The 27,444-nt window shown below is 41.8% G+C and overlaps 1 protein-coding gene across 3 annotated transcripts; it reads left to right on the top strand.

Moving 5' to 3' along the window:
* Window positions 1–183: 183 nt before the first annotated feature.
* RBAK (RB associated KRAB zinc finger) lies at window positions 184–27,444 on the top strand. 3 transcript variants are annotated; one of them, XM_055346447.2, is made up of 9 exons: window positions 184–445; window positions 731–896; window positions 2,009–2,130; window positions 11,485–11,611; window positions 11,873–11,968; window positions 17,907–24,396; window positions 25,429–26,422; window positions 26,584–26,719; window positions 27,145–27,444. In XM_055346447.2, the coding sequence occupies exons 3-6, from the start codon at window positions 2,116–2,118 to the stop codon at window positions 19,811–19,813; spliced, it is 2,145 nt and encodes a 714-aa protein (XP_055202422.1). In that variant the 5' UTR covers window positions 184–445; window positions 731–896; window positions 2,009–2,115; the 3' UTR covers window positions 19,814–24,396; window positions 25,429–26,422; window positions 26,584–26,719; window positions 27,145–27,444. The 3 variants fall into 3 exon arrangements, with proteins under 3 accessions (XP_055202422.1, XP_030868716.1, XP_030868714.1); XM_031012856.3 differs by having other exon boundaries at window positions 2,072–2,130; XM_031012854.3 differs by lacking the exon at window positions 731–896 and having other exon boundaries at window positions 2,072–2,130.

A 27,444-nucleotide genomic window follows, 5' to 3' on the forward strand; every position in this document is an offset into this window, starting at 1 on the left:
GCTGGACGCTGAGCACCCGGGCCAGCACCTAGGCGGGCGCGGGGCTGTGCGGGCCAGGGTTCGCGCGGGCCGGGTGGAGGCTTGAGCGGGGACCCCCGAGCTTGAGCCCCGGAGCCGGCGGCGCTGGGGCCAGAGGGGCCGGACGGGAGGTGGCGGAGGTGGCGGCGGAGGCAAAGGGGCGGCGGGACGCGGGCCTGGCCCGTGTGTGTCCTGGCGGCCTGGCCCAGGCTGCCGGTGTACGGTGAGCCCCAGGGAGGCGGATCTGGGTCCCGGGAAGGACACCCGCCTGGATTTGCCCCTTAGGCCCGGCCCGGGCCCCTCGGGAGCAGAACAACCTTAGTGAGGTGGACAGGAGGGGTCCTCGCGAGCAGACGCGCGCCAGCAACAGCAGCCCCGCCCCGGCCTCTCGGGAGCCGTGGGGCAGAGGCTGCGGAGCCCCAGAAGGGTAGGTCTTGGGTTTTCGGGCCCGGAGCGAGAAGGGCCTGGGTGAAGTCACCGTGTGTTGGGGACCTTAGAGTGTGGGGCAGGGGGAGGGTCTCGATCGCTTGCAGGAGAGACGTGTGTTTGGGTCTGAGGGCAGGGTCCGGCTGCACCGAACAGGCGCTGCATGGGAAATCTGGGAGGACGAGGCTTATGGGGGCCTGGAGGGTGTCACCAGCCTCAGCTGCGGACGTCGTCTCCACTCCCCGCTAACCCCTAACAGCCCTTCCTCCTCCTTTCCGTGCTGCAGATTTCGACTGCCTCTAAACGTCCGTCAGCACCTCTGTTCTCTCATTGAAGTGTCTGCTGACTCCCCCCTTAGATCTGTCCTGGAGACTGGTAGTAATGCAGGAACGGTCTGCAGGGATTCTCTCTTGCTGCCTCAGTTGCTAGGGGAAGAGACTCGGCCTTAGCAGGTGGGTGACTTGACCAGGTCACCGGCTTTGTGGGTAGAGTTGCTCATAGTAGAACTCAGGAGTCTTATCTCCCAGGGCAGTGTTCTTTCTCCCGTATCCTAGTTTTCTTAATAGAAGATTATTAGGTGCAGCAATAACCAAGTTTAGTTAGATAATTTAGAAACAAAACCATATTTTATACACATTCATTTCATTTCTGAGAGCTCACACACTCAATTCCTATGGTTTCTTTGATTTTAAGCAGTTTAAAGAGACAATAAGAAAATGCGGGCTGGATGCAGTGGCCCATACCTGTAATCCCAGCGCTTTGCGGGGCTACAGCAAGAGTATCCCTTGAGACCAGGAGTTAGAGACCAGCCTAGGCAACATAGGGAGACCCTGACGCTTCAAAAAATACAAAAGTAGCCAGGCATGCTGGGATGCACCTGTGGTCCCAACTACTCAGGAGGCTGAGGTGGGAGGATCAATGGAGCCCAGGAGGTCGAGGCTGCAGTGAGCTGTGAATGCACCACTGCACTCCAGCCTGGGTGGCAGATTGAGACCCTGTCTCAACAAACAAACCAGAAAAAACATGAGCTGTATAATGGGAATTTTTTTTTCTTTTTGCAGGTTGTATTTGATGATGGCAGACTATATTTGTAAAAGGAGTCATGTTACCCATGAGAGTCTAACTCATCTAATTACTACCCGATTATCTTAGAGTTACAAAGTTACAAGTGCATGCTTCGCCTATCACTCTTTTTCACTCTTTTTTTTTTTTTTTTTTTTTTGAGACAGTGTCTCTCACCCAGTCTGGAGTGCAGCAGTGTGGTCTTGGCTCACTGCAACCTCCACCTCCCAGGTTCAAAGGATTCTTGTGCCTCAGCCTCCTGAGTAGCTGGGACTACAGGCACGTGACACTGTGCCTGGCTAATTTTTTTGTTATTTTTAGGTAGAGACGGGGTTTCGCCATGTTGGCCAAGGCAGGCAGATCACTTGAGGCCAGAATTCGAGACCAGCCTGGCCAACATGGCGAAACCCTGTATCACTCTTTTAGGCCCTTCTGAGTGTTTGCAGGCTGAGTGTTCACAGGGTGTTAGCCTATTGAGCTTTCTTTTGTGGTTCTTACGCAGGAGATTCCTGCCTTTGCAGGCCAGAGCACTCATGACTTCAGTGACCTGCTTCTCCCCCTCTAGGTCTATCAGCCACAGTCTCTGCACGTTTCCAAGAGCAGCAGAAAATGAACACATTGCAGGTGAGTTTTCATGCTTGTGTACATGTTCCTCAACTTTATTTTATGATGCATTTTAAGAGGTTTGTAAGGATTCGTACTTTTTTTTTTTCTTTTTTTTTTTGAGATGGATTCTTGCTCTGTTGCCCAGGCTGGAGTGCAGTGGCATGATCTCACTTCACTGCAACCTCCACCTCCTGGGTTCAAGCGATTCTCCTGCCTCAGCCTCCCGAGTAGCTGGGATTACAGGCGTGCGCCACCATGCCCAACTAATTTTTTGTATTTTTAGAAGAGACAGGGTTTTACAATGTTGGCCAGGCTGGTCTCAAACTCCTGACCTCAGGTGATCCTCCCACCTCAGCCTCCCAAACTGCTGGGATTACAGGCGTGAGCCACCGCACCCAGCCAGGATTCATACTTTAAAATGGGAATGTGGAAATAGACATTGTCCTGTAAAATATAGTTAGTGTGGCAGATCAACACCAAAAATGATTTGTGAAGCTTGTATGTGTGGATAGTAGATTTTAAGGCTGTTGAAATTGAGCTGCACCCAGGACTGATATTCTTGGCAGTCATCACAAAAGGAAAATGCTATCTGTATTAGTCCATTCTCACGCTGCTATAGAGAAATAACCAAGACTGGGTCATGTATAAAGAAAAGAGGTTTAATTGGCTCACGCCTGCAGGCTCTATCATAGAAAGCATGGCTGGGGAGGCCTCAGGAAACTTACAGTCATGGTGGAAGGCAAAGGGAAAGCGGGTACATCTTCCATCACCAGAGCAGGAGGAAGAGGGAGGGGGAGGCGCTACACACTTTTAAACAACCACGTCTTGTGATAAGTCACTGAGTGTCAGGAGAACAGCACCAAAAGGGAAATTGCCCCCATGATGCAATCACCTCCCAGCAGGCCCCACCCCCAACATTGGGGATTACAATTGAACATGAGATTTGGGCGGCGACACAAACCGAAACCATATCACCATCCATGACATCATTTGCATTCATAATAAGGAGAAACCAATTTTGTTACTTCTGGATTTAAAAGATTTTCTAGGACTTGGAAAAATTTCTTCATTCAAGTTCATATAATTGCGGATAGCTTTCCTAATAACAACCATTAAGTTACCATAACTTATGGCTTATTCTTGGTGCTTATGTAAGCAGAGGGCCTGCCTGCTGCCCAAGGAGAACTTGGTGCATATAATTTTTCCAGGGACGGAAATATTGTGATCCAAGTAGACAGAATTCTGTTTTTACTGTTGAGTCCTAGATCATGGGGGGAATGAATGACTTGATCATCCTTCAAATATTTGTTCGTCTTTCAGTTTGGGTTGCACAGCAAACAATACAGTTACTCTCTTGTGAAGATTTCCTCATTTCTGTTTCTCATTTCAGTTCTCAGTGTTTTAGTTTTGTCCTTTTCACATTGCTGAGTCAGTCTGTAAAGATTACCAGTGATTTCATTGCAGTCAAATCCAGCGGGCATTTTCTAGCCCCTACCTCCCAGGACCCTTTGTCTGCCTTTGACATCTGTTACTTCCAAACTGATACTTTCTCCATGGAGTCTCTCTTTTCTTGGCTTTTAAAAAGATTCATCTGTAAGTATTTCTGCTTGTCTTTAAATGATGAAGTCTGTTTTGTTTTGTTCTGTTTCTTTTTTTCTTTTTTTGAGATAGGGTCTTGCTCTGTCACCCAGGCTGGAGCGTAGAGACGTGATCACAACTCACTGCAACCTCAATCTCCTGGGCTCACACGATCCTCCTGCCTCAGCCTCCTACATAGCTACAGGCGCAAGCTGCCACACCCGACTAATTTTTTTATATTTTAGTAGGGACTGGGTTTCACCATGTCACCCAGGCTGGTCTTGAACTCCTGAGCTCAGGCAATCTGCCCACCTCAGCCTCCCAAAATGCTAGGATTACAGGCGTGAGCCACTGCTCCCGGCCTAGAGATGTATTCCCACTGTATTGCTCAGACTGGTCTCAAACTCCTGACCTCAAGCAGTCCTTTCACTTTGGCCTCCCAAAGTGCTAGGATTACAGGTGTAAGCCACCACACCTGGCTAATAAGGAATCTTTTTAAAAGGGGCTAGGAATAACCCATAATACTCTCTTAATACATGTGGCAATTGGGTTAAATCTTTTAATAGTTCCTATATTATGTCTCTTGCGTGCTCATTGTTTTGAAGAAACTGGGTTGGTTATCCTCAGTTTGGATTGTGTTACCCTTGTTTCACCTTTAGCACATTTTTAAAAAATATCTTGTATGCCTTGTAAAATTGGTAGTTTGATCTGGAAGTCTAATCAGGTTTATGTTCAATTCTTTTCACACAGCTGTACCATATGTGGCATTTGTCTACTTCTGGAGGCATGTGTTACCTTCTTTGTTTTTGTGAACTTAAGAACTATTGACTGTTGATTATTGCTGTGATTTACTAGTTCATTAGGGGAGGCAAAATGGTGATGTGCTAATTCTACCATTTCTTCTTTATTTACTAGCCAAAATACCTTTCTTTTCTTTTCTTTTTTTGGAAACAGAGTCTCACTCTGTCACCCAGGCTGTCGTGTTTATGGCTCACTGCAGCTTCAGACTCCTGTGCTCAAGTGATCCTCCCACTTCAGCCTCACAACTAGCTGGAAGTATAGTCATGTGCCACAATGCCCAGTGAATTTTTTAATTTTTAGTAGAGACAGGTTTTGCTATGTTGCCCAGGCTGGTCTTGAACTCCTGGGCTCAAGTGATCCTCTTCTTTGACCTCCCAGTGTTGGGATTACAGGCATGAGTCACCACAGCTGGCCTAGAATACTTTTCTAAAGATAAATTTCTGTTCTCTATTTGGTTATGTAATTCATGCAGGAAAGACAGTTTCTAAAATATTGAGTAGGCTTCTAAGCAGGAAGGTTTTTTTGTTTTGTTACCATTATGAGCTCATGGGTTTAAACAGATAGTAAATATTTCAGTACATCGAAGTTGTGATTCTTTTTGAAAATTAAGTGGCTCCATCTTTGGCCAGACAAAATCCCTTTAAGTTGGTTTCTGAGTCCTTTTGAAATATATTTGATATATTTGATAGCAAATCTATACATATAATATATATTTGATAGCATTATTTTCTGTTCAGCGTTTTATTTTGAAATCATTTCAAATTTTCAGAAAAATTGCAAGGATTTTACAGAGAAATCCCAGCTACTTCCTTTTGTTCAGATACTTCATTCTTAACATTTTCCCACATTAATCATTTATATGCATATATACATATATGTGTGTACATATTTTTATATATTTTTTTTCTGAACTGTTTGAGAGTGGGTATGATTTGTCATGCCTCTTTACCCTATAAAGTTTTAGATTATATCTCATAAAATCAAGAACTTTCTATTAAATACCCATAGCACAGTAATTGAATTCAGGAAATTTATCATTGATTTAATACTTTTATCTAAACTATAGTTCATTTTCCAGTTTTGCCAGTTTCCCAATAATTTCCTTTATAGCAATTTTTAATTTTTGGTAGAAGATTCAGTCTAGGACTGTCAATTGCCTTTAGTTTTCATGCTTTTTAAGGCTGTTTAATATGAATTTGTTCCTCAGTGCCATTATAATATTTGCAGAATACAGGCCAATGATTTTATAGAAGTCTTTAAATTTAGGTTTCCCTGATCTTTCTTCATGATTAGATTTAGTTGGTGAATTTTGGTCTGGAACACTACATGGGACCTCTTAAATTTATGGCTCAGAATAGGATCTGTCTTGGGAAACTTCTGCGCATGCTTGAGAAGATGGCTTGTTCTGCTCTGGTTGGGTGGAGTGTTTGATAAATGTTAATGAGATCAAGTTGGTTGGTTGTGTTGTTCAAGTGTATTATATCCTTGCCTACTTGTATCAATTGTTGGGGAGAGGGGATTGAAATCTGCTGCATTTGTGGTTCTCTTTCTCTTTGCAATTTTACCACTTTTTGCTTTATGTATTATATGAGATACATAAATGTTCAAGATTATTACGTCCTGTTGATTAATTAACCACTTTGTAAAATGGCCTTCCTTATCCCTGCTAATATTCCAGGCTGAAATGTACTTTGTTATTTATGTAGCATTCTTTTGAGTAATGCATGCATGGTATATCTTATTCCATCCTTTTACTTATAACGTATTTGCATCTTTATATCTAAAGTATTATTTCTTGTAGGCAGCAAGATTTGGATCTTGCTTGTTTTCATCAGTCTATTTCTGTCTCATAATTGGGGATGTATAGACTGTTTACATGTAATGTAATTATTGATAAAACTAGTTAGGTTATAGTCCATTGCCTTTGCTTTCTTTTAGTCTCATCTTCTTTGTTTCTTTTTAAAATGTCTTTGTCTTCCTTCCTTTTGATTAACTGATAATTTTTTATGATTCTACTTAATATATTTTGTTGGGTTTTTAGCTACCACACTGTTTTGTTATTTTAGTGAGTTAGAATTTATAGTGTGCAACTTTAATTATCATAGTTTATTCTTAAGTAATATACCATTTTTCTTAGAGTAAGAGAAGCTTACAGTAGGATACTTCCATTTCTCTCCTCTTGGTCTTTACACCGTTGTTCATTTTATTTTTACAGGTGGTATCAGTGCCACACAGAATCTATTACGTTGTTGTTAATTAAACAGTTATCTTTGATTGATTGATTGATTGATTGATTGATTGATTTTGAGATGGAGTCTCCCTCTGTCCCCCAGGCTGGAGTGCAGGGGTGCGATCTTGGCTTACTGCAACCTCTGCCTCCCAGGTTCAAGTGATTCTCCTGCCTCAGCCTCCCGGGTAGCTGGGATTACAGACATCCACCACCACGCCTGTCTAATTTTGGTATTTTTAGTAGAGACGAGGTTTCACCATGTTGGCCAGGCTGGTCTCAAACTCCTGACCTCAGGTGACTTGTCTGCCTCAGCCTCCCAAAGTGCTGGGATTACAGGTGTAAGCCACCACACCCAGCCCAGTTATCTTTTAAAACGATTTAAGTAATGAGAAAATACGCAGTTACCATTTCTGGTACTCTTCATTCCTTTGTGTAAATCTAAATTTTTATTTGCTGTCATTTTACTTCTGCCTCAAGGACTTTCTTTAACATTTCTTCTAGTTGATGATGAATTCTTGTATGTCTGCAAATGTCTTCATTGTGTCTTAGCTTTTAAAGGTGTTTCTGCTGGATATTTCTCCACAGTGCTTTAAATATGTTTCTCTATTGTCTTCCTGCTTACATTTTTTTCTAAGAGAAATCTGATCTCATACTCATCTTTGTTCCCCTATATATAACATGTCTTTTTTTCTTTCCCCCCTTATGTTATAAACTTTTTATCACTAGTTTTGGGCAATTTGATTGCAATATGTCATGGTATCATTTTTTCATGTTTCTGTTTTGGGGATCACTGAACTTCTCAGATCTTGGGTTTATGGTGTCATCACTTTGGGAACATTTTTATCATTATTTCTTCACATACCCACCACCTCCGCTCCATTGATTCTTGTTGCCTGTATATTAGGCCACTTGAAATTTTCCCACAACACACTGTTGCTCTTTATTTGCTTTTAATTCTTTTTTCTCTGTTTCATTTTATGTAACTTCTGTTGCTGTCTTTATATTCACTAATCTGTTTTTTCCACGATGCTGTTAATCTTGTCCAGTATAATTTTCATCTCAGATATTGTAGTTTCTATCTGTAGAAGGTTAGCATGGGTCTTTTTTACATCTTGCCTGTCTCAATTTTTTTGGACATGTGGAATAGAATGATGAACTCTCTCAGTGCTCTGTGCGGGTTGTAAACTCTGTGCCAATTCTGGGCCAGTTTTGATGGACTGATTCTTTTCTTCCTTATGGGTTGTAATTTCCTGCCCATTTTCCCATCTCACAACTCTTACACCTCACATCTGCCTCTGTTCTTCTTCCCTGTTCTGTGGCCTGGAAACACTCAAGGCAGAAGTTGATTGGTTCACCTTGTTTATTTCCCATCACTCATAGATAACTCTACTGCCTGATAGTCAGTGCCTTGAAAACCATTGCTTCGGCCTGGGCATGGTGGCTCATAACCTGTAATCACAGCACTTTGGGAGACCACGGAGGGTGGATCACAAGGTCAGGAGTTTGAGACCAGCCTGGCCAACATAGTGAAACCCCTTCTCTACTAAAAATACAAAAATTAGCCAGGCATGCTGGTGCACGCCTGTAATCCCAGCTACTTGGGAGGCTGAGGCAGGAGAATCGCTGGAACCCAGGAGACGGAGGTTGCAGTGAGCCGAGATTGTGCCATTGCACTCCAGCCTAGAAGACAAGAGTGAGACCTCACCTCAAAAAAAAAAAAACAAACAAACCATTGCTTCATATGTGTTCTCCGTTTTATTTTTCTTTCTGTTTTTGATTTTGTTGTTGCTTCTGTTCTTTGTTATGTGCCATTTCAGGTTGGAGGGTATATCCAGTACCTGTTAGTTTATCACAACTGAGGGCAGAAGTCCTCATGTCTCTCTCTATATATATTTTTTCTAATATATATAATTTTTTCTTTGTAGAGACAGGGTCTTGCTATGTTGCCAAGGCTGGTCGCAAACTCCTGGCCTCAAGCAGTCCTTCCGCCTCAGCTTTCCTGAGTGCTGGGATTACAGGCATGAGCCACTGCACCTGGCCTGGATCCAGTTTTGTCCATGTCCAAATGGTGTTTTTCCCTGAGCTGTTTTTGATTTTCTTCCACCCCATATGAACTGTAGTGTCAGCTTACTAGTTCCAGGAAAAAGCTTTTTGGTATTTTTATTGGGGTTGCATATTTATAAAGTAATTTAGGGTAACTGACTTGCCCTAGGTAGGGTAAGTTGACCTTAATAATACAACTAATTTTTTTTAATTTTATTTTTAGTAGAGATGGGGGTTTCACCATGTTGACCAGGCTGGTCTTGAACTCCTGACGTTGGGTGATCTGCCCACCTCGGCCTCCCAAAGTGTTGAGATTACAGGCGTGAGCCACCATGCCCGAGCACTTTTTTCTTAGTTATATTCCTCTAATTGTTTTATCTTCTCTAATTGTAGATAATGAGCATTTTATTAATACCTTGTTCTTGATCTTAGTAGGAAGGTATGTAGTTTTTCCCTGTTAAGTAAAATCCTGACTTTTGGACCGAGAAGACTGAGGCATAAATGCGTGCGTGCGTGCATGCATGTGTGTGTGTGTGTGTGTATACACGCAAACTGTATATATGTGCTTGTGTGTAATTGAAATACATATGTCACATATATATCATACATACTATTGCATATTAGGGTGCAATATTTATATTTGTGTATATACATATTATTGATGTTAATGAAGTAGCCATCAGTTTCTATTTTCTTTAGTTTGTTTTTTTAAATCAGCTTTTTCTGTCAAGCTTTTTCAGGTATCTTCATGGATACAAGATTTTTCTTCTTTGCTGTGTTATAGTGGCTTATCATATTAATAGATTTCCAAATATTCAACTAGTCTATACTATTGGAATAAGTCCCATTTGGCTATTGTATATTATGTTTTTAATCTGGTACTGGATTTTGTTTGATTATGTTTCATTTTGGGTTTTTGTGTTGATGTAAGTGGTATTGGCATGTAATTTTATGTTATTTATTGGTTGATCAGTCTTCTAACCCCTACTACCTCCTTGCCTTCTGGACTAACTTAACCCAGAAGGTTATTACTCTCTCTCAGTGATTTTGTCAGCTCCTGTGGCCTGATTGTGGATAAGCTTGGATGTTCTGCTTTAGTTTCTCAGCCCACAGCCTAGCGGCCCTGCCTCTGCTGTCTCTTGGGATCTACATGGTCCTAGCTGTATCACTGGATTTGAACCCCTTGTCGATATGTTCTTTATAAATAATAGGATAATGCAACCTGCTTACTGGGCACTTCCTTTTTCTAAACTACAAGTTTGGGCGGGGCATGCTGGCTCAAGCCTGTAATCCCAACACTTTGGGAGGCCAAGGCAGGTGGATTGCTGGAGCCCAGGAGTTTTGCTTTTTTTTTTTTTTTTTTTTGAGACAAGGTCTCACTCTGTTGCCTAGGCTGGAGTGCAGTGTTGCATTCACAGCTCACTGCAGCCTTGACCTCCCAGGCTCAAGTGATCCTCCTGCCTTAGCCTCCCAAGTAGCTAGAACTACAGGCATGTGCCATGATGCCCAGCCAATTTTTTTTTTAAATTTATTTTTAGCAGAGATGAGGTCTTACTATGTTGCCCAAGCTGGTCTCAAACTCCTGAGCTCAAACGATCTTCCCATCTTGGCCTCCCAAAGTGCTAGGATTATAGGCATGAGCCACCATGCCCAGCCCCAACCTCTTAAAAATTGAAGCTGCTTCCCGTTTGCCATTGGAACTTTTTACACCTCATCATATTGTTCTTCCCCTTCATCCCATAGAATACACGATTCATCTTTAAAGACTTCAAGCTAACTGAGTCTGTGAAGCCTAATCTGATGGCATAAAATTAAAATAATTTGATCCTCTTTTGTTAAATCATTCTGCACCTTGTCTGCATTACTCTAATAACAGCTTTGGGCATTCATTCATTTAACGAATATTTATTGCTCCAAGATTGAGATGTTTGAGATAAAACTCAGCCATGCAGATAGCCAGAGGCCACTGGTTTTGAGAATAAAAGAGCCAAAAGAACAAGGAGCTGAAACTAGGTGAGAGCCGCAGAGCAGTGAGTTAGGAGGAAGAGGACCAGGAGCTGAGTGGTGGGCACTCCAACATGAAGAGGTCCAGGAGAAGGGGAGGGCCTGGCAGCAAGGAGGACTAAAAGAAGTGACAAGGAGTAAAATGCTTATGTTTGTTTACATGTTTATCTCCTTATTAGGTTGTCCACTTTGGGAGCAGGCATGGTGTTTCACTCATCTCATGTCCCCAGAGCTCAGCTAGTTCACTTGCAAAATAGGAGCTCAGTTGTGTTTTGGGTTTTTATTTTTGTGGGGCAATATATATATATATAAATATATATATTATATATATTTTATGTATAATATATATTTATATATTACATATATTATACATATTTATATATTATATATATAATATATTTTATATATATAATATATATTTATATAATATATATCTGTATAATATATAAAATATATATTATATAAATATATAAATATATATATCATATATATTATATATATCATATATATTTTTTATATATATGATATATATAATATATATATTAATATATATAACCCCAAAGGATATGTGTTTCCAATATGATTTCCCTTCCATAATCTGTAACATAAAATAAGGTATACAATGTTTATGGTTAACTTTACCAGTGAGCTTTGTAAAACGTTATCCCCCTATCCCTTTTCCATATCTCCCAATTCTGATCATGTTGCCATTACAGGGGCCAGTGTCATTCAAAGATGTGGCTGTGGATTTCACCCAGGAGGAGTGGCAGCAGCTGGACCCCGATGAGAAGATAACATACAGGGATGTGATGTTGGAGAACTACAGCCATCTAGTTTCTGTGGGTGAGGATAGCTTGCTTTCTGAATGCTGTCAGTTGAATGGGGTTTTATCCTTGAGTTTGAAGAAATAAGTGAGACATCATTTAATTCCTTGTGGGCACTAGCTGGAGTGTTTATATTATTATTCATTGAAAGGTTCTAACTTTGATAAGGTAAAAAACGGAGCACTTCTGTTATGTAGCTTATGAGGTGGCAACATCTTGTACTTCAGAGATTCTGAAGCCAAGCAGCTTGCCCAAGTCCTCCTTCTTTTCCCATTAACAGGGTATGATACCACCAAGCCAAACGTCATCATTAAGTTGGAGCAGGGAGAGGAGCCGTGGATAATGGGAGGTGAATTTCCATGTCAGCATAGTCCAGGTAAGTTAGTAGCGTATCAAAGGTTAAAAAATGCTCATCCCAGACCTTTGGGAGAGACTAAAGAGTTGTTTATATGTATTCGGTACCCTCAGTAACACCTCCCAACCCCCAAATATCACTTTCCTTCCCGCACACATACATGAACTCTTTTGTTGATTTTACATTTGATTTACATTGGTAGGGATTTTTTCATTCTAACTGGTACACTAGAGACCCATTCACTTCCTCTTTCTCCAGCATTATTGGTAACTTATTTACTCCCTTGCCATTACAGAATTGTTTTGGGTTTGTTTGTTTGTTTGTTTTGGAGACAGAGTCTTGTTCTGTCACCCAAGCTGGTGTGCAGTGGTATGATCTCAGCTCACTGCAACCACCACCTCCCAGGTTCAAGCGATTCTCCTTCCTCAGCCTCCCAAGTAGCTGGGATTACAGGCACATGCCACCACGCCTAATTTTTATATTTTTAGTAGACACAGAGTTTCACCATGTTGACCACACTGGTCTTGAACTCCTGGCCTCAAGTGATCTGCCCACCTCAGCCTCCCAAAGTGCTGAGATTACAGTCCTGAGGCTCCTGGCCTTACAGAATTGTTTTGTTTTGGGGCATTCAGAAGTCTGACATAAAAATTAACTTGAGACTTTTATGTTCATTCCTTTTATCTTCCATTTTCTTTCCTTCCTTGCTTTAAAAATACCTTGGACTTGTTTTCTGCCCTCGATTTTATTTACTCCTTTAGGCATTCAGATACCAAAACCTCATCCTCCACCTGTGCTTGTGTATTGAGTCACAGCTTGTGGCGTATGTTATTTCCCAAAGTCCTTGTTCAGTTGATGTGACGCTATAGCACTCCCTCAGCCTTCGTCTCTTTCCGCAATGCTCATGACCCGTCTGTGTGTTCATTTCCCCTTCCCCGTAACTGGAATCATGCTCTGTCCATAGCAGACATTCAGGAAGTGTGAATTTCATAAGTGAATGTTGGTTCCTTTTCTTGCCTTTTCAGGAGTGTCCCCCTAGGACCTATTTTCCACTTTTTTGGTTTTCTTTGTATCCCTTAAAAGAGTTTATCTAATCTCACCTTCTAAGACCTTTTTTCCCATGTATTTTTGCAGCTTGCCTCCAAATTGATACGTCTGTCACTTTTAACCTGGAGTCTAGTTGAATATTTTACTTGACAACATAGCAGTTACCAGGGAGATAGTTCACTTCCTTCTTTCTCAGAATGTCTGATGATAAACTGTGCACATTCCAAAATCATGAATTCTGTCTACCTTCCTCACCTCCCAGTATTTGATTGTGCTAGTCTTCTCTCCATGGTTTGTGTTCTTTGTCTTCTGTGAAATGCCTTGCAGATCGTCAGCACATTCTGTTTCTTTCAACATTTGTGTTCAGTATTCTCCCATACCTGGATTTCAGTGGATCCATCTTCCATTCAAATGATCATTGTCCTTTTCCTTCATCTGCATTTTACTTGCCCACATAATACATATTTTCCCTCCCTTTCTTCCTCTCCTCCCTCTCTCCCTTCCTTCATTCCTTCCTTCCATTTTGAGACGGAGTCTCACTCTTGTCGCCCAGGCTGGAGTGCAATGGCATGATCTCGGCTCACTGCAGCCTCCCCCTCCCAGGTTCAAGCGATTCTCCTGCCTCAGCCTCCCAAAGTAGCTGGGATTACAGGTGCACGCCACCATGCCTGGCTAATTTTTATATTTGTATTAAAAAAACACACATAACATACCATCATATTTACCATCATAACCATTTTTAAGTATACAGTAATGTTAACTGTATTTGCATTGATGAGCAATAAACTTTAGAACTTTATGCTTTACATTTGAGCTGAAAAGGTTAACTCCTTGAAGTTCCCTTCATGGTTCATTGACCACTCCAGTCTTTCCTTCTCTTAATATCTATTCCAGTCGGCGATTATTACCACAAAAAGTTAGATATGATTATATACTCTGATATGATTATACACTCTGATAGGATTATATGCTCTAAGATTATATGCTCTGATAGGAGTGTATGCTCTATAAGCTCTAAGATTGTGTGCTCTGTGATTGTATGCTGTGATAGGATTATATATTCTAAGATTATATGCTCTGATAGGAGTGTATGCTCTATGAGTATAAACTCTGATGGGATTATATATTCAAAGATTATATGTTCTGATAGGATTATATGCTGTGATAGGAGTGTATGCTCTATGAGTATATGCTCTGTTAGGATTATATGCTCTGAGTATAAGCTCTGATAGGAGTATATGCTCTGTGATTCTATGCTTTGATAGGAATATATACTCTAAATGATTATATGCTCTGAGAGGTAGGTGCATATATTTGTTGCTTGAGCTTCTTCTACCTGAATTATAGTCCTCCAAAGAGGAAAGACCTTTTTACTCTTCTTGTTTTGATAATGCAACATACAGTAGGCATTCAGTAGATTTTTATTGACTTACCAAGGAGCTAGGTAGAAGAAAGATCTTTATCATTAATCCATCAAGAGATCATTTATTCTGAACCACAGATTCTGATAAAACAGATAGGGGTTAGATTAGAACCTGTAAGCACCCATCAGATTAGGAACTACTTTAATTTCTATTCAGAGAGATTCAAAGAAAATATGAATATTTTCCAAGGGCATAGGTTTTGGTTAGGAAATAAGATAAAAGCTGCATGAATTACTTTAAAATTCAGCTTTCACATGGATAATTTATACTCCAATGCACATTGTGCAACTTTAAGAAGCTATTTTAAAATGTAAGGGAAAGAGATTCAATGAACTGGGAAGAGATTTGATAAATGTCTTCAAGTTTCCCCCAAAGTATAGATAGATTTTGAGTATAGCCAACACCAGGAGTCAAATTGAATGAGGAAGATCACGAGTACAGACTTGTGGCTGAGAATAAGCAAGGCATAGCCTAGGCTTCCAGGAGCAGAAGATGTTGGCAGATTAGTGGAATGCTAGCTTGGATATATATTGTGAGTCCAAGTAGTGAAAAATCCCGTTAATAACCTTTCTGTTTCTTCTGTTGGTGTTTGGGGTGCTGGAGCTCAGAGATGTCGTAGATTTCTGAGCAGAGTACCATCTGGGTTGCATTGAATGTGGGTGATAGCAGCTAAAAATAGTTTGTGCATCCAAAAATTTGTAAGATACATAAAAATAAAAGTACATCATAGGGGCAGCTTTAGGAATCTGAGATATAAGATTTTACACCAAACGAAACCCAGGAGTTTGGGAACTCTTGTTTGTATTCAGAATTAAGTAAAAGAATTATACAGAGACATGACTGGTTTTAGGAAATTTAGGTCAGCAAATTGAAAGAAAATTAATGGCTCAACTTAATGAGCATTTGTTTTATGTTATAAACTGTTCTAAGCAGTTTACATGTACTAATTCAGTCCTTTGACAACCCTATGATTTAGGCACTCGTATTCACATTTCAGATGAGTGAAACTGCATCACAGTTACACAACTTGACCAAGTGCCCTAGTTAGTAAATTGTTGGGGGTTTGAACTGAGGTGACCTGCTCTGGTGGTCATGCTCTTAACCACTGTGCTATATTGTGCAAGCAGGGAAAGCAGAAATTAATGGCTAGGAAGGTTAGCTAGTATTAAATATGACTTTCAAAACACTTCAAAGATCTGATCTTGGGTTTTTTGTTTTGTTTTTCTTTTTGTTTTTTTGTTTGTTTGTTTGTTTGTTTGTTTTTTAGTAGCGACAGGGTTTTGCATGTTGCCCAGGCTGGTCTCAAACTCCTGAGCTCAGGCAATCCATCCACCTTGGCCTCCCAAAGTGCTAGGATTACAGGCATGAGCCACCATGCCCAGCATGATCTTGTTTTTAAGATATTCCCTGGCTGGCCACGGTGGCTCATGTTTGTAATCTCAGCACTTTGGGAGGCTGAGGTGGGTGGATCACCTGAGGTCAAGAGTTCAAGACCAGTCTGGGCAACATGGTGAAACCCTATCTCTACTAAAAATACAAAAATTAGCTGGGTGCGGTGGCGTGTGCCTGTAATCCCAGCTACTTGGGAGGCTGAGGCAGGAGATTCGCTTGAGCCTGAGAAGTGGAGGTTGCAGTGAGCCAAAATGGTGCCATTGTATTCCAGCCTGGGTGATAGAGCGAGACTCCATCTCCAAAAAAAACAGATACCTTGTCTTCTGGTCTATCTTATGTTTCTTTTGGACATTCACATGCCTGGAACTCTCCTCCAGATGAATGTGAATCCTCTCTGTAAACGTGAAGAAATCAAAGCATTCAGAATGCTTATTTGCATTTATACGCAGACTAGTAAGGCATGGATTTTGGAAGGGATGCCACCATCGTAGTCTTGATATGAAGTGATATCTTGCAGTTTAATATAAATTGTAATAGATGTCTCCCACATGTAATCCATAATGGAGTCTTTCCTTTGCACGGAGACCTAGCACCTGTTTTTGTTCCTCCTGATCCCATTTGTGTCGGGGAACCTGCCCCGATAGTCACGTAGGTTCTTTTCTATTTTCCCTAAGCATCAGCTGGTTTGAGAAATAAAGGGACAGAGTACAAAAGAGAGAAATTTTAAAGCTGGGCATCCGGGGGAGACATCATATGTCGGTAGGTTCTGTGATGCTCCACAAGCTGCAAAACTAGCAAGTTTTTATTAGGGACTTTCAAAAGGGGAGGGAGTGTACAAATAGGTGTGGGTCACAGAGATCACGTAGTTCACAAGGTAATAGAACATCACAATTCAAATGGAGGCAGGGCAAGATCACAGGACCACAGGACCGGGGCAAAATTAAAATTGCTAATGAAGTTTCGGGCACCATTGTCATTGATAACATCTTATCAGGAGACAGGGTTTCGAGAGCAACCGGTCTGACCAAAATTTATTAGGCAGGAATTTCCTCTTCCTAATAAGCCTGGGAGCGCTATGGGAGACTGGGATTTATTTCATCCCTACAGTCTCGACCATAGACGACGGCCACACCTAAGGGGGCCATCTATAGGCCCACCCCAAGGCGCATATTCTCTTTCCCAGGGACGTTCTTTGCTGAGAAAAAGAATTCAGCAATATATCTCCCATTTGCTTTTGAAAGAAGAGAAATATGGCTCTGTTCCACCCGGCTCACCGGCAGTCAGAGTTTAAGGTTATCGCTCTTGTTCCCTAAACATTGCTGTTTTTCTGTTCTTTTTTCAAGGTGCCCAGATTTCATATTGTTCAAACACACATGCGCTACAACTTGTGCAGTTAATGCAATTATCACAGGGTCCTGAGGCGACATACATCCTCCTCAGCTGATTAAGAGATTAAAGTAAAGACAGGCATAGGAAATCACAAGGGTATTGATTGGGGAAGTGATGAGTGTCCATGAAATCTTCACAATTTATGTTCAGAGATTACAGTAAAGACAGGCATAAGAAATTATTAAAGTATTAATTTGGGGAACTAATAAATGTCCATGAAGTCTTAACAATCCATGTTCTTCTGCCATGGCTTCAGCCAGTCCCTCCGTTTGGGGTCCCTGACTTCCCACAACACATTTGATCTAAGTCCTCCCATCTTTGCCTGGATCTGACGCACTTTCAACCACTTCTCTGCTCATCATTTGGTTTTATTTCACCTTTTCTACCAAACTTTGAAACATAATATTTGTAAAGCAACAAAGTTACCTGTATTCAATATGAATTTACTCTTCTATTTTCTACCACTATCTCACCTTAATTCTTTCACCGTGTGTGTGTGTGTGTGTGTGTGTGTGTGTGTGTGTGTGTGTTTCTGTTTTGTATTCCAAATCAAAGGAAAAAGAGAACTATGCATTTGTAATTATTTTTATTTATGGAGATTGGCTCTAAAGCCAGAGTCAACCCCACAATGGGGTCTCTTGAATACCAGTACCTTTCCATAGCTAGTGTGTTCAGATTTACAAAGTTTGTTTACTATTTTTCCTTTTTAGAAGCCTGCAAAGTTGATGACCTGATAGAGAGAATCCAAGAAAACGAAGACAAACATTCAAGGCAAGCTGCTTGTATCAACAGCAAAACCCTGACTGAAGAGAAAGAGAATACATTTAGTCAAATTTACATGGAAACAAGCCTTGTTCCTTCAAGCATAATAGCTCATAATTGTGTCTCATGTGGAAAGAATTTAGAATCTATTTCGGAATTAATTAGCAGTGATGGAAGCTATGCCAGGACAAAACCTGATGAGTGTAATGAATGTGGGAAAACATATCATGGAGAGAAAATGTGTGAATTTAATCAAAATGGGGATACCTATTCTCACAATGAAGAAAATATTCTTCAGAAAATTAGTATTTTGGAGAAACCCTTTGAATATAATGAATGCATGGAAGCCTTAGACAATGAGGCTGTTTTTATTGCTCATAAGAGAGCTTACATAGGGGAGAAGCCCTATGAGTGGAATGATTCTGGACCAGACTTCATACAGATGTCAAATTTTAATGCATATCAGAGATCACAAATGGAAATGAAGCCCTTTGAATGCAGTGAATGTGGAAAATCCTTCTGTAAAAAGTCAAAATTCATCATCCACCAGAGGGCTCACACAGGAGAGAAACCTTATGAATGTAATGTATGTGGGAAATCCTTCAGCCAAAAGGGAACCCTCACTGTACATCGGAGATCACACTTAGAGGAGAAGCCCTATAAATGTAATGAATGTGGGAAAACCTTTTGTCAGAAGTTACACCTCACTCAACACCTAAGAACTCATTCAGGAGAGAAACCCTACGAATGTAGCGAATGTGGGAAAACCTTCTGCCAAAAGACACATCTCACCCTACACCAGAGGAATCATTCAGGAGAGAGGCCCTATCCATGTAACGAATGTGGGAAATCCTTCTCCCGCAAGTCCGCTCTCAGTGACCATCAGAGAACTCACACAGGAGAGAAGCTTTATAAATGTAATGAATGTGGGAAATCCTACTACCGAAAGTCTACTCTGATTACACATCAGAGAACACACACAGGAGAGAAGCCCTATCAGTGTAGCGAGTGTGGGAAATTCTTTTCTCGGGTGTCGTACCTCACTATACATTATAGAAGTCATTTAGAAGAGAAACCCTATGAATGTAATGAATGTGGCAAAACCTTCAATTTAAATTCAGCCTTTATTAGACATCGGAAAGTACACACAGAAGAGAAATCCCATGAATGTAGTGAATGTGGAAAGTTCTCTCACTTGTATCTCACCGACCATCATACAACTCATTTAGAAGAGAAACCCTATGAATGTAATGAATGTGGGAAAACCTTCGTTGTAAATTCAGCCTTCGATGGGCACCAGCCACTTCCAAAAGGGGAGAAATCCTATGAATGTAATGTATGTGGAAAGTTATTCACTGAGTTGTCATACTATACTGAACATTATAGAAGTCATTCAGAAGAGAAACCTTATGGATGTAGCGAATGTGGGAAAACCTTTTCCCATAATTCATCCCTCTTCAGACATCAAAGAGTACACACAGGCGAGAAACCCTATGAATGTTACGAATGTGGAAAATTCTTCTCTCAGAAATCATATCTCACCATACATCATCGAATTCATTCAGGAGAGAAACCCTATGAATGTAGTAAATGTGGAAAAGTCTTCTCTCGGATGTCAAACCTCACTGTCCACTACAGAAGCCATTCGGGAGAGAAACCCTATGAATGTAATGAATGTGGGAAAGTCTTTTCTCAGAAGTCATACCTCACTGTACACTATAGAACTCATTCAGGAGAGAAACCCTATGAATGTAATGAATGTGGGAAAAAATTCCACCACAGATCAGCCTTCAATAGCCATCAGAGAATTCATAGAAGAGGAAATATGAATGTACTTGATGTGGAAAATCTCTGAAGTCAGATCTCAATTTTTAGAAAACTCTCTGAATATAATGAATATGGGAAATCCAATAGGAAGTCAAAGCGTTTATCTGAGAGTTCGTGTTCCTGAATGGTGAGAAGCATTTAGGCGTTAGAGTCATTTTAATCCAAATTTTCACAGAGAAGAATCCCGAAGAATGTAACAAGAAGCAAAGCCTTCAGCAAGATCATACGACTCATCGGACACTAATTTATGCAGGAGTGAAGTTTTATAAATATTTAATATTTATTTTGGATTCAAATTGTATTTACATATCAGGGAATCATACAAAGGCAAAATCTGTCAATGTGGTGAATGTGGAAAATATATTGTCTTGGAAATTTGTTGTAAAAGCCATATTTCTAATGGAAAATCAGGTGTTTATAGGAAAGATCTCAGAGGCTATGAGCTCTGAATAAATCTTCATTGTATAAAATGAAGTTTTTAAGTTGTCAGGAGTTGATCATGAGGACAGTAGCATTAAATAAGTATATGGCCATTTTTTATCATGTCTTAAAAATGCAATCTAATGGTAATTCTATGCAAGTTTGGAATTGGACAACTTGTGAAGAGGCAGTTTTCTTATTTGAGTATTAGGATAGCAAAATGTATTAAGACAGGACATATTGTTGGCGAGGTAATATTTAATAGGCATAAAATGGTAAAATACCTAGTTTTCTATTTAGAGGAATTTACAAATGGGTTTTTAACAAATGCCTCATTAGTAGAGGAGGCAGTCATTTTGTAAAGTTTTCAACTGCATCTGAGTAAGATAAGATTTTCTAAAAGACTATTTTGATAAACTATACATATATAATTTGGAATTGTTTAAGTCTATTTCAGTGAAAGAGAACAAGCATACTGCCCATACTCTAAAATATCCCCAGCTCTCACACCACCCTCGTTTTTTAACCCATAGGTTTGAGTGTGCCTAGTGCCAGTATTTTGTAATTTAGAAATTTTATTCACAAACTTCTGTTTGGTACAAATACAGTGTCATTGTTTTGTGCATTCTCCTTTTTCCCAGTATTTTGGAACAAATTGATTCAAGTTTCTAGCAGATATTTTTTGATCAATTAACTTAATGTCCTCACTCCATATCTTGCTGGAACAGTTTAGGTACCTACCACTTCTTCACATGACACAGAGGAATCCTGATTAGTCAAAATAATAATGATTTCATTCTCTTTGCCAGTAACTTGTTTTATAGTGGTCATATGACCTGATACTGGGTAAACAAAACAAAGATGGACTTGTTCTGGGAAAAGGTAAAATGGTAATCAAATAGATTGTGTTCCAGGAACGCAAAGGTGGCTTAATATTCACAAGTCAGTTGCTATTATACACCACCTGTAGAAAAGTAATCTGGCATGCAGAACGTTCTTGTGGTACAATTAATGTTCGTTTATGATCTTAGCAAATGATGGATTGAAAGGGACTTCCTTAATTGCATAAAGAGACTTAAACTACAACAAACAGTGTGCTTAATGATGAAATAGTGAACATTTCTCCTAAGATTATAAAAATAAGACAAGGATATCTGCTGTCAATGATTTTATTCAGCATTGTTCAGAAGGACCTAACCAGAAAACTAATGCAAGAAACGGAAACAAAAGGCATAGAGATTAAAAAATAAGTAAAACTTTAAAAACGAAAAAGAATATAAATCTCTATTTGCAGATGCCGTGAGTAAATTTGGTAAGTTCCCTGCATAAAAGTTATGCAAAAAGCATTTTATGATATACCAGCAAAAAAACATGGAGAATGAAATTTTGAAAAGCAATGCCACTTAAAAGATCCCTCAAGTGCCTAGAGGGAGAAAATGAGTTAGTACGCTTTGAAGAATTGTATCCAGAAAATAAAATTACAAAGGAGGAGAGGGATAGGATTCCAGGACAATCTCAAAACTATTGCTTTTTCCTAAATTCATTGCAACCTTAAAATCCTAGCAAGTTCTTTAATGTAAATTAACAAGCTAATTCTAGAATTCATATGCATATTCAAAAGGCCAATAATTGTCAAGGCTATCCTGTAGAATGGACAGAGAGGATTGAAATTTCTAAATATCAAGACCTGTTACAAAGCCATAGAAATAATGAAGGTGTTATTTTGGCACAAGGATGAAAAAACTGACTAGTGGAACAGCATACAGATTCAAAAGTAGACCCACATGTATACCATCACCTGAGTTTTGAGAAAGGTGACATTGAAGTGTAGTGGGGGAAAGGGTGTTCTTTCCAGTAAATGTACTTTGCCAATTAAATTTTGTAATTTAATAAAAAGTTATTTGGAGGTGGGTTGCAGATCTGAATATGAAATGTGAAAGCTTTACAAAGAAATCTTAGGACAGTTTGTAATCTTGGAGTAAGCAAAGGTTTATTGAGACCCAAAAAGCATTAACCCATAAAATTAGAACTTAATATTAAATTTGAGAACTTCTATTTATCAGAAAGACCACTAGTAAGAAAATGAACAGGAAACCATGGGGAGAAGATATTTGCAGTTCATGTATGTGACAACAGCACTGAGTATAGCAAAAGTGTTGGCAAACTTTAGCAAGGCACCAGATGGTGAAAATTTTCAGCTTTGTCACAACTGCTCATCTTTGCTATTGTGTGAAAGCATCCGTACACCATGCATTAAAAAAAAATGAGCATGGCTGCTTCCCAGTAAAACCATTCACAATCCCAGGTGGCAGTCTGGATTTGGTCTGCACTCATAGTTTTCTGGTCCCTGATCTCGAATATGTAAAGAGCACCTACAAATCAACAAGGGGGAACTGGAAAAGGCAAAAGACTTTAGAGGATATCCACTCACTTTAGAGGATATCCAGACGGCCAATAAGCATGAAAAGATGTGTTAGCTTTATTAGTAATCAGGGAAATGCAAATTTAAAACATGTAGCGCTGCTACCCATCCATGGAAATGGTTAAAATGAAAAGCATGAAAAAGCATCACGTTTTGGCAAGGATGTAAGCAAGAGGAACTGTACACTACTGGTGGAATTGCTCATCGATAAAACCATTTTTGAAAGCTGGCACTAAAAGCCAAGCATATGTATACCGTTTTACCCAAACCCAGCAAAAATGCATGTGTCTGTCCACCAAAGGACATGCACTAGAATATTTATAGCATAAAACTGCACAAAACAGTACTATCTTAAGGCACATGTGCAATGGAATGAATAAAGAAGTGGCATATTTCCATGGAATACTGTAAAACAGTGAGCATGAATGAACTAGAAGTCCGTGCAATAACGTAGCTGAATTTAACAAACCTTGCTGAATGAAAGACTCCAGACACAAAAGCCAACATGCTGTATGATTCCTTCTATATAAATTATAAAGACGGGCAAAACTTGTATACGCGGTTCAAAATTAGGATAGCGGTTAACCTTGGCCAAGGCTGAAAGGGGGGCATTTATCTGGTGCTGGGAATAATCTGTTTCTAAACCTAGGTGCTAAATATTTGAGTGTGTTCTGAGCTGTGCGCTTAAGATATGTGTATTTTTCTGCATGTGTGTTACACTTTCCATAAAAGTTTTCTAAAATCACAAATGGCTAACATTTGTGTCGCTCATCACTCTAATATTTTTCTAGATGTGTATGAATATGCTGCATAACAGGAATTAAATGGCAGATTTTGCATAATTCTGTGCAGGAAATACATATTTATAGTAATTTTGATGGCAACTACTAAGATTTCCTACGCTGTCCTTAAGGCTTAGCATAATGTATATTTTAAGTGAAATATTTGAGAAGGTTAAAGAGTCATTACGTACTTTGTCATCCTATACTTTTGCATATATAAATAGGTCTGAGCTGCCTCTTCAATAAAGAAGCTAATGTGTAACATTTCATATTTCCCTAAACAAATTGTTTTTGGCATTTCTGAATTCGGGATTCATCTTAACTTTTACCATAGGGGTGACCTTTCTTGGCAGTGAATGAATATAATGCTGAGTTTGATTTGATGGAAAATTATTTTAAAAGTATTCAGCTAAACATTTGAGCAAATCTCAGATACACAGTTAACAGCACAGATGTAAGTGAGTGAAAGAAACAGGTCACCAAGATTTTGCACCATTGAGAAAAAAAACACTTTGGGTGAGGGCTGGCTGAGCTTGTAAAAGCACAGCAAGAAGGACGTGACATTGGATAGCATAGACTGTGTGCCTCATTTTTTTTTTTTTTTTTTTTTTGGTGGGAAGGCATTTGTTTTTTGTTTTTCTTTCTCTTATTTTTAGAGTCAGGTTCTCACCACAGCCTGCAGTGCAGTGGTGCAATCACAGCTCACTGCAGCCCCGACTTTCTGGGATCAAATGAGCCTCCCACCTCAGCCTCATGAGTAGCTGGGACTACAGGTGCATGCCACCACACCTGGCTAATTTTTTTATTTTTTTATTTTTTTCGTAGAGACGGGGTCTTGCTGTGTTGCTGGACTCAAACTCCTGGGCTCAAGTGGTCCACCCAACTCGGCCGCCCAGAGTCCTGGGATTCCAGGAGTGAGCCACCTCGCCCGGCCATGTGCTTTTCATTCCACCTTACTCATTGAGGGTTAAGCTGAAGTGTGAGCAGGTGACTAATGCTTTGCTGAAGGAGGGGGAATCTGGGAGTTGGTTGGGACTTGGGGGTGTGATTCCCCCACGATGGCTCCCTTTGCTCTCTCACTCCTTTGGCCAGAACCACCAGGCAGTATTTAAGCAAGGCAGGGGCTCGCCCTTCACCCCCACCGGAAGTGCCCATTTCACAGGAGATTTTCTCCGCCCACGCCCATATTTGCTGGTGCTTGGCTTGGGGTTGGCGAACTTTTCAATGTTGTCTCTAAATTATGGCAAAAGACGTAAATGCAAGACTACTACTTTATACCTGAGGCCAAAAATTCACCCACTGTTCCTTATTCCATCCCAAATTATGTCCAGATATGAGGATGCTAGGCTCTTCAAAGAAGGGAAGCAGACCAGGCACACCTGTAATCCCAGCACTTTGGGAGGCTGAGGTGGGAGGATCTTGAGCTGAGGAGTTCAAGAGCAGCCTGGGCAACACAGCCAGGCCCCATCTCTATTTATTTCGTGTGTGTGTTTTGTTTTTTTTTGTTTTTTGAGATGGAGTTTTGCTCTGTCGCCCAGGCTGGAGTGCAGTGGCTCAATCTCGGCTCACTGCAAGCTCCGCCTCCCGGGTTCATGCCATTCTCCTGCCTCAGCCTCCCGAGTAGCCGGGACTACAGGCACCCGCCACCACGCCTGGCTTATTTTTTTGTATTTTTAGTAGAGACGGGGTTTCCCCGTGTTAGTCAGGATGGTCTCGATCTCTTGACCTCGTGATCCACCCGCCTCGGCCTCCCTAAGTTCTGGGATTACAGGCATGAGCCACTGCTCCCAGCCCTAATTTTTGTATTTTTAGTAGAGATGGGGTTTCACCATGTTGACCAGGCTGGTCTCAAACTCCTGACCTCAGGTGATCCACCCGCCTTGGCCTCCCAAAGTGCTGGGATTACAGGCGTGAGCCACTGAGCCCAGCCAACATCCTCTATAAACCCCTTCTAAAAAGCAGAAATAGGGTTAATCTCCCGTACCAGGAAGTAGCTATGAGATTATTTTTTCTTTCCAGGCAAGATTGCAGCACTTCCCTGGAGAAAATGAGTTCTGGCAAAAATAACCAGACATTTGAGGAACTCAATCACCAAAGAACAAACTGCACCACCTATGCTAAAGATTCTCAAAGAAATAAGAATATATTGGTAATGTTTGGGAGACTGAGGCAGGAGGATCTCTTGCGGCGCAGAGTTCAAGACCTGCCTGGGCAACATAGTGAGACTCCGTCTCTACAAAAGATAATTTTAAAAATTAGCTGGGCTTGGCTGCGTGCACCTGTGGTTCCAGTACTCAGGAGGCCGAGATGGGAGGATCGCTTGAGCCCAGGAATTTGAGGCGACAGTGAGCTATGATCATGCCACTCCATTCCAGCTCGGGCAACAGTGAGACCCTGTCTCAAAAACACAAAAACAAAAAAACAGGCATGCAAAGAAGCAGAAAAACAGAACCCATAATGAGTAGAAAAATAACAAAGACCCAGAAATGGCATAGATGATGGAATTAGTGATCAGGACATTAAAACAGCTACTATGAATATTCCCCGTATGTTCAAGAAGAACGGAGAATGAACGTGAGGGACCGGAAACGACTGTGTTCCATGCTGAGGGTGGCAGAGGCTGGCCTGGATGCTGGATGAGGCTCAACTCGGGGGCCTGGGCTGTTGCACTGGGGCTGGACTGGGGATCACGGAAGAGAGCCAGGCCCGCGTGGGTCTCCAGAGCTGTGCTCAGGGGCGTGGTCTTCTGCAGTGGGGGCTTGGCTGGTGAGTGGAGACTCTGCGTGACTGTGGAGGCGTGGCCGAGAATGGGTGTAGCTATGTACTAGGGCGTGGTCATTGCGTAGGGGTTTGGGTGAAGCGTTAACAGTGGGTGGGCGTGGCTCGGGCTCGAGGGCGTGACCAGCACGCGGGGGCGTGGCTCAGGCTCGTGGAGGCGTCCGAGCTCCAAGGCAGCTCTGGGGCAGAACTGTCCGGATCTAACAATCCCTGGGGAGCCGGAGACCGGTGACCGGTCTGTGGGCTAACTCAGGGCTGCTCGGGAGACATAGGCGGGCCGTGGGGGCAGGTGAAGGGTGCTGGACGTGCGAGCCTGGCACGCAGAAGCCAGAGGGCAGAGAGGAAAGGGCGTGAAGAGGGGGCGGGGCTTCTAACGCCCACCTTGTCCCCCGACAGCCGCTCTGCCCGCAGGCCATGTGGCCCCCGCTGTTGCTGCTGCTGCTGCTGCTCCCGGCCGCCCCGGTCCCCACCGCCAAAGCCGCTCCCCTCCCGGATGCTAACACCCAGGAAGGCCTTCAGAACCTGCTCCAAGGTTTCAACCGCCGCATGCTGGAGGGGAGGGGCGGGGAAGGGGACTGGGGGCGGGGGGATGGACGCGAAGAGAGGAAGTCAGGGACGCAGAGAAAGGAACAGAGGAGACAGAAAGATGAGGCACTACAGACCCAGCACAGGGAACTGGATAAGGACAGGGGACCAGACAGGGGTGGGAGGATGACTGGTGGGGCCCCGACGGTCAGAGGGTGGAGAACATGGGTTGGGCTGCTGGGACCCTTGGCTTCGAGGCCGGCCACATACCTGGAACCCCCAGGGCACCTGCTGCGGGACAGGGACAGCGTCCCCGATGCCCCCCCTCCCCCCAGGCACAGCGACAGCACAGAGGACCAGGGGGCTGCCTGGCTGAAGAGCATCACCCTTTCTAGCCAGCACCAGGAAGCCCCCCTTTATCCCCTTCCCCAGGAGTCGAGGCTGGCGGAGACGGAGAGCTGCAGGCAGACTCACACCTGGCCCCGGGCTCTGGCTGTATTGATGGGGCTGTGGTGGCCACGCGACCAGAAAGCCGGGGAGGAAGACCTGCGGCTCCGTGAGAGGCGTCCAGGGTTGCAGGCCTCGGCGACAGGCTCCGGGGAACATGGGGCTTTCCCTGTCCACTCCCAAGGAGTGTGGGCCTCAACGCATTGGCAGGGGATGGCCGTGTGCCCTCTCCAGACCCCACTCCCAGATGCATTTATTAGAAATAATAAAGTTCTTTCTTAGCTA

This window comes from Gorilla gorilla, chromosome 6 (genome assembly GCF_029281585.2).
Source record: "Gorilla gorilla gorilla isolate KB3781 chromosome 6, NHGRI_mGorGor1-v2.1_pri, whole genome shotgun sequence".
NCBI classification, from domain to species: Eukaryota; Metazoa; Chordata; class Mammalia; order Primates; family Hominidae; genus Gorilla; species Gorilla gorilla.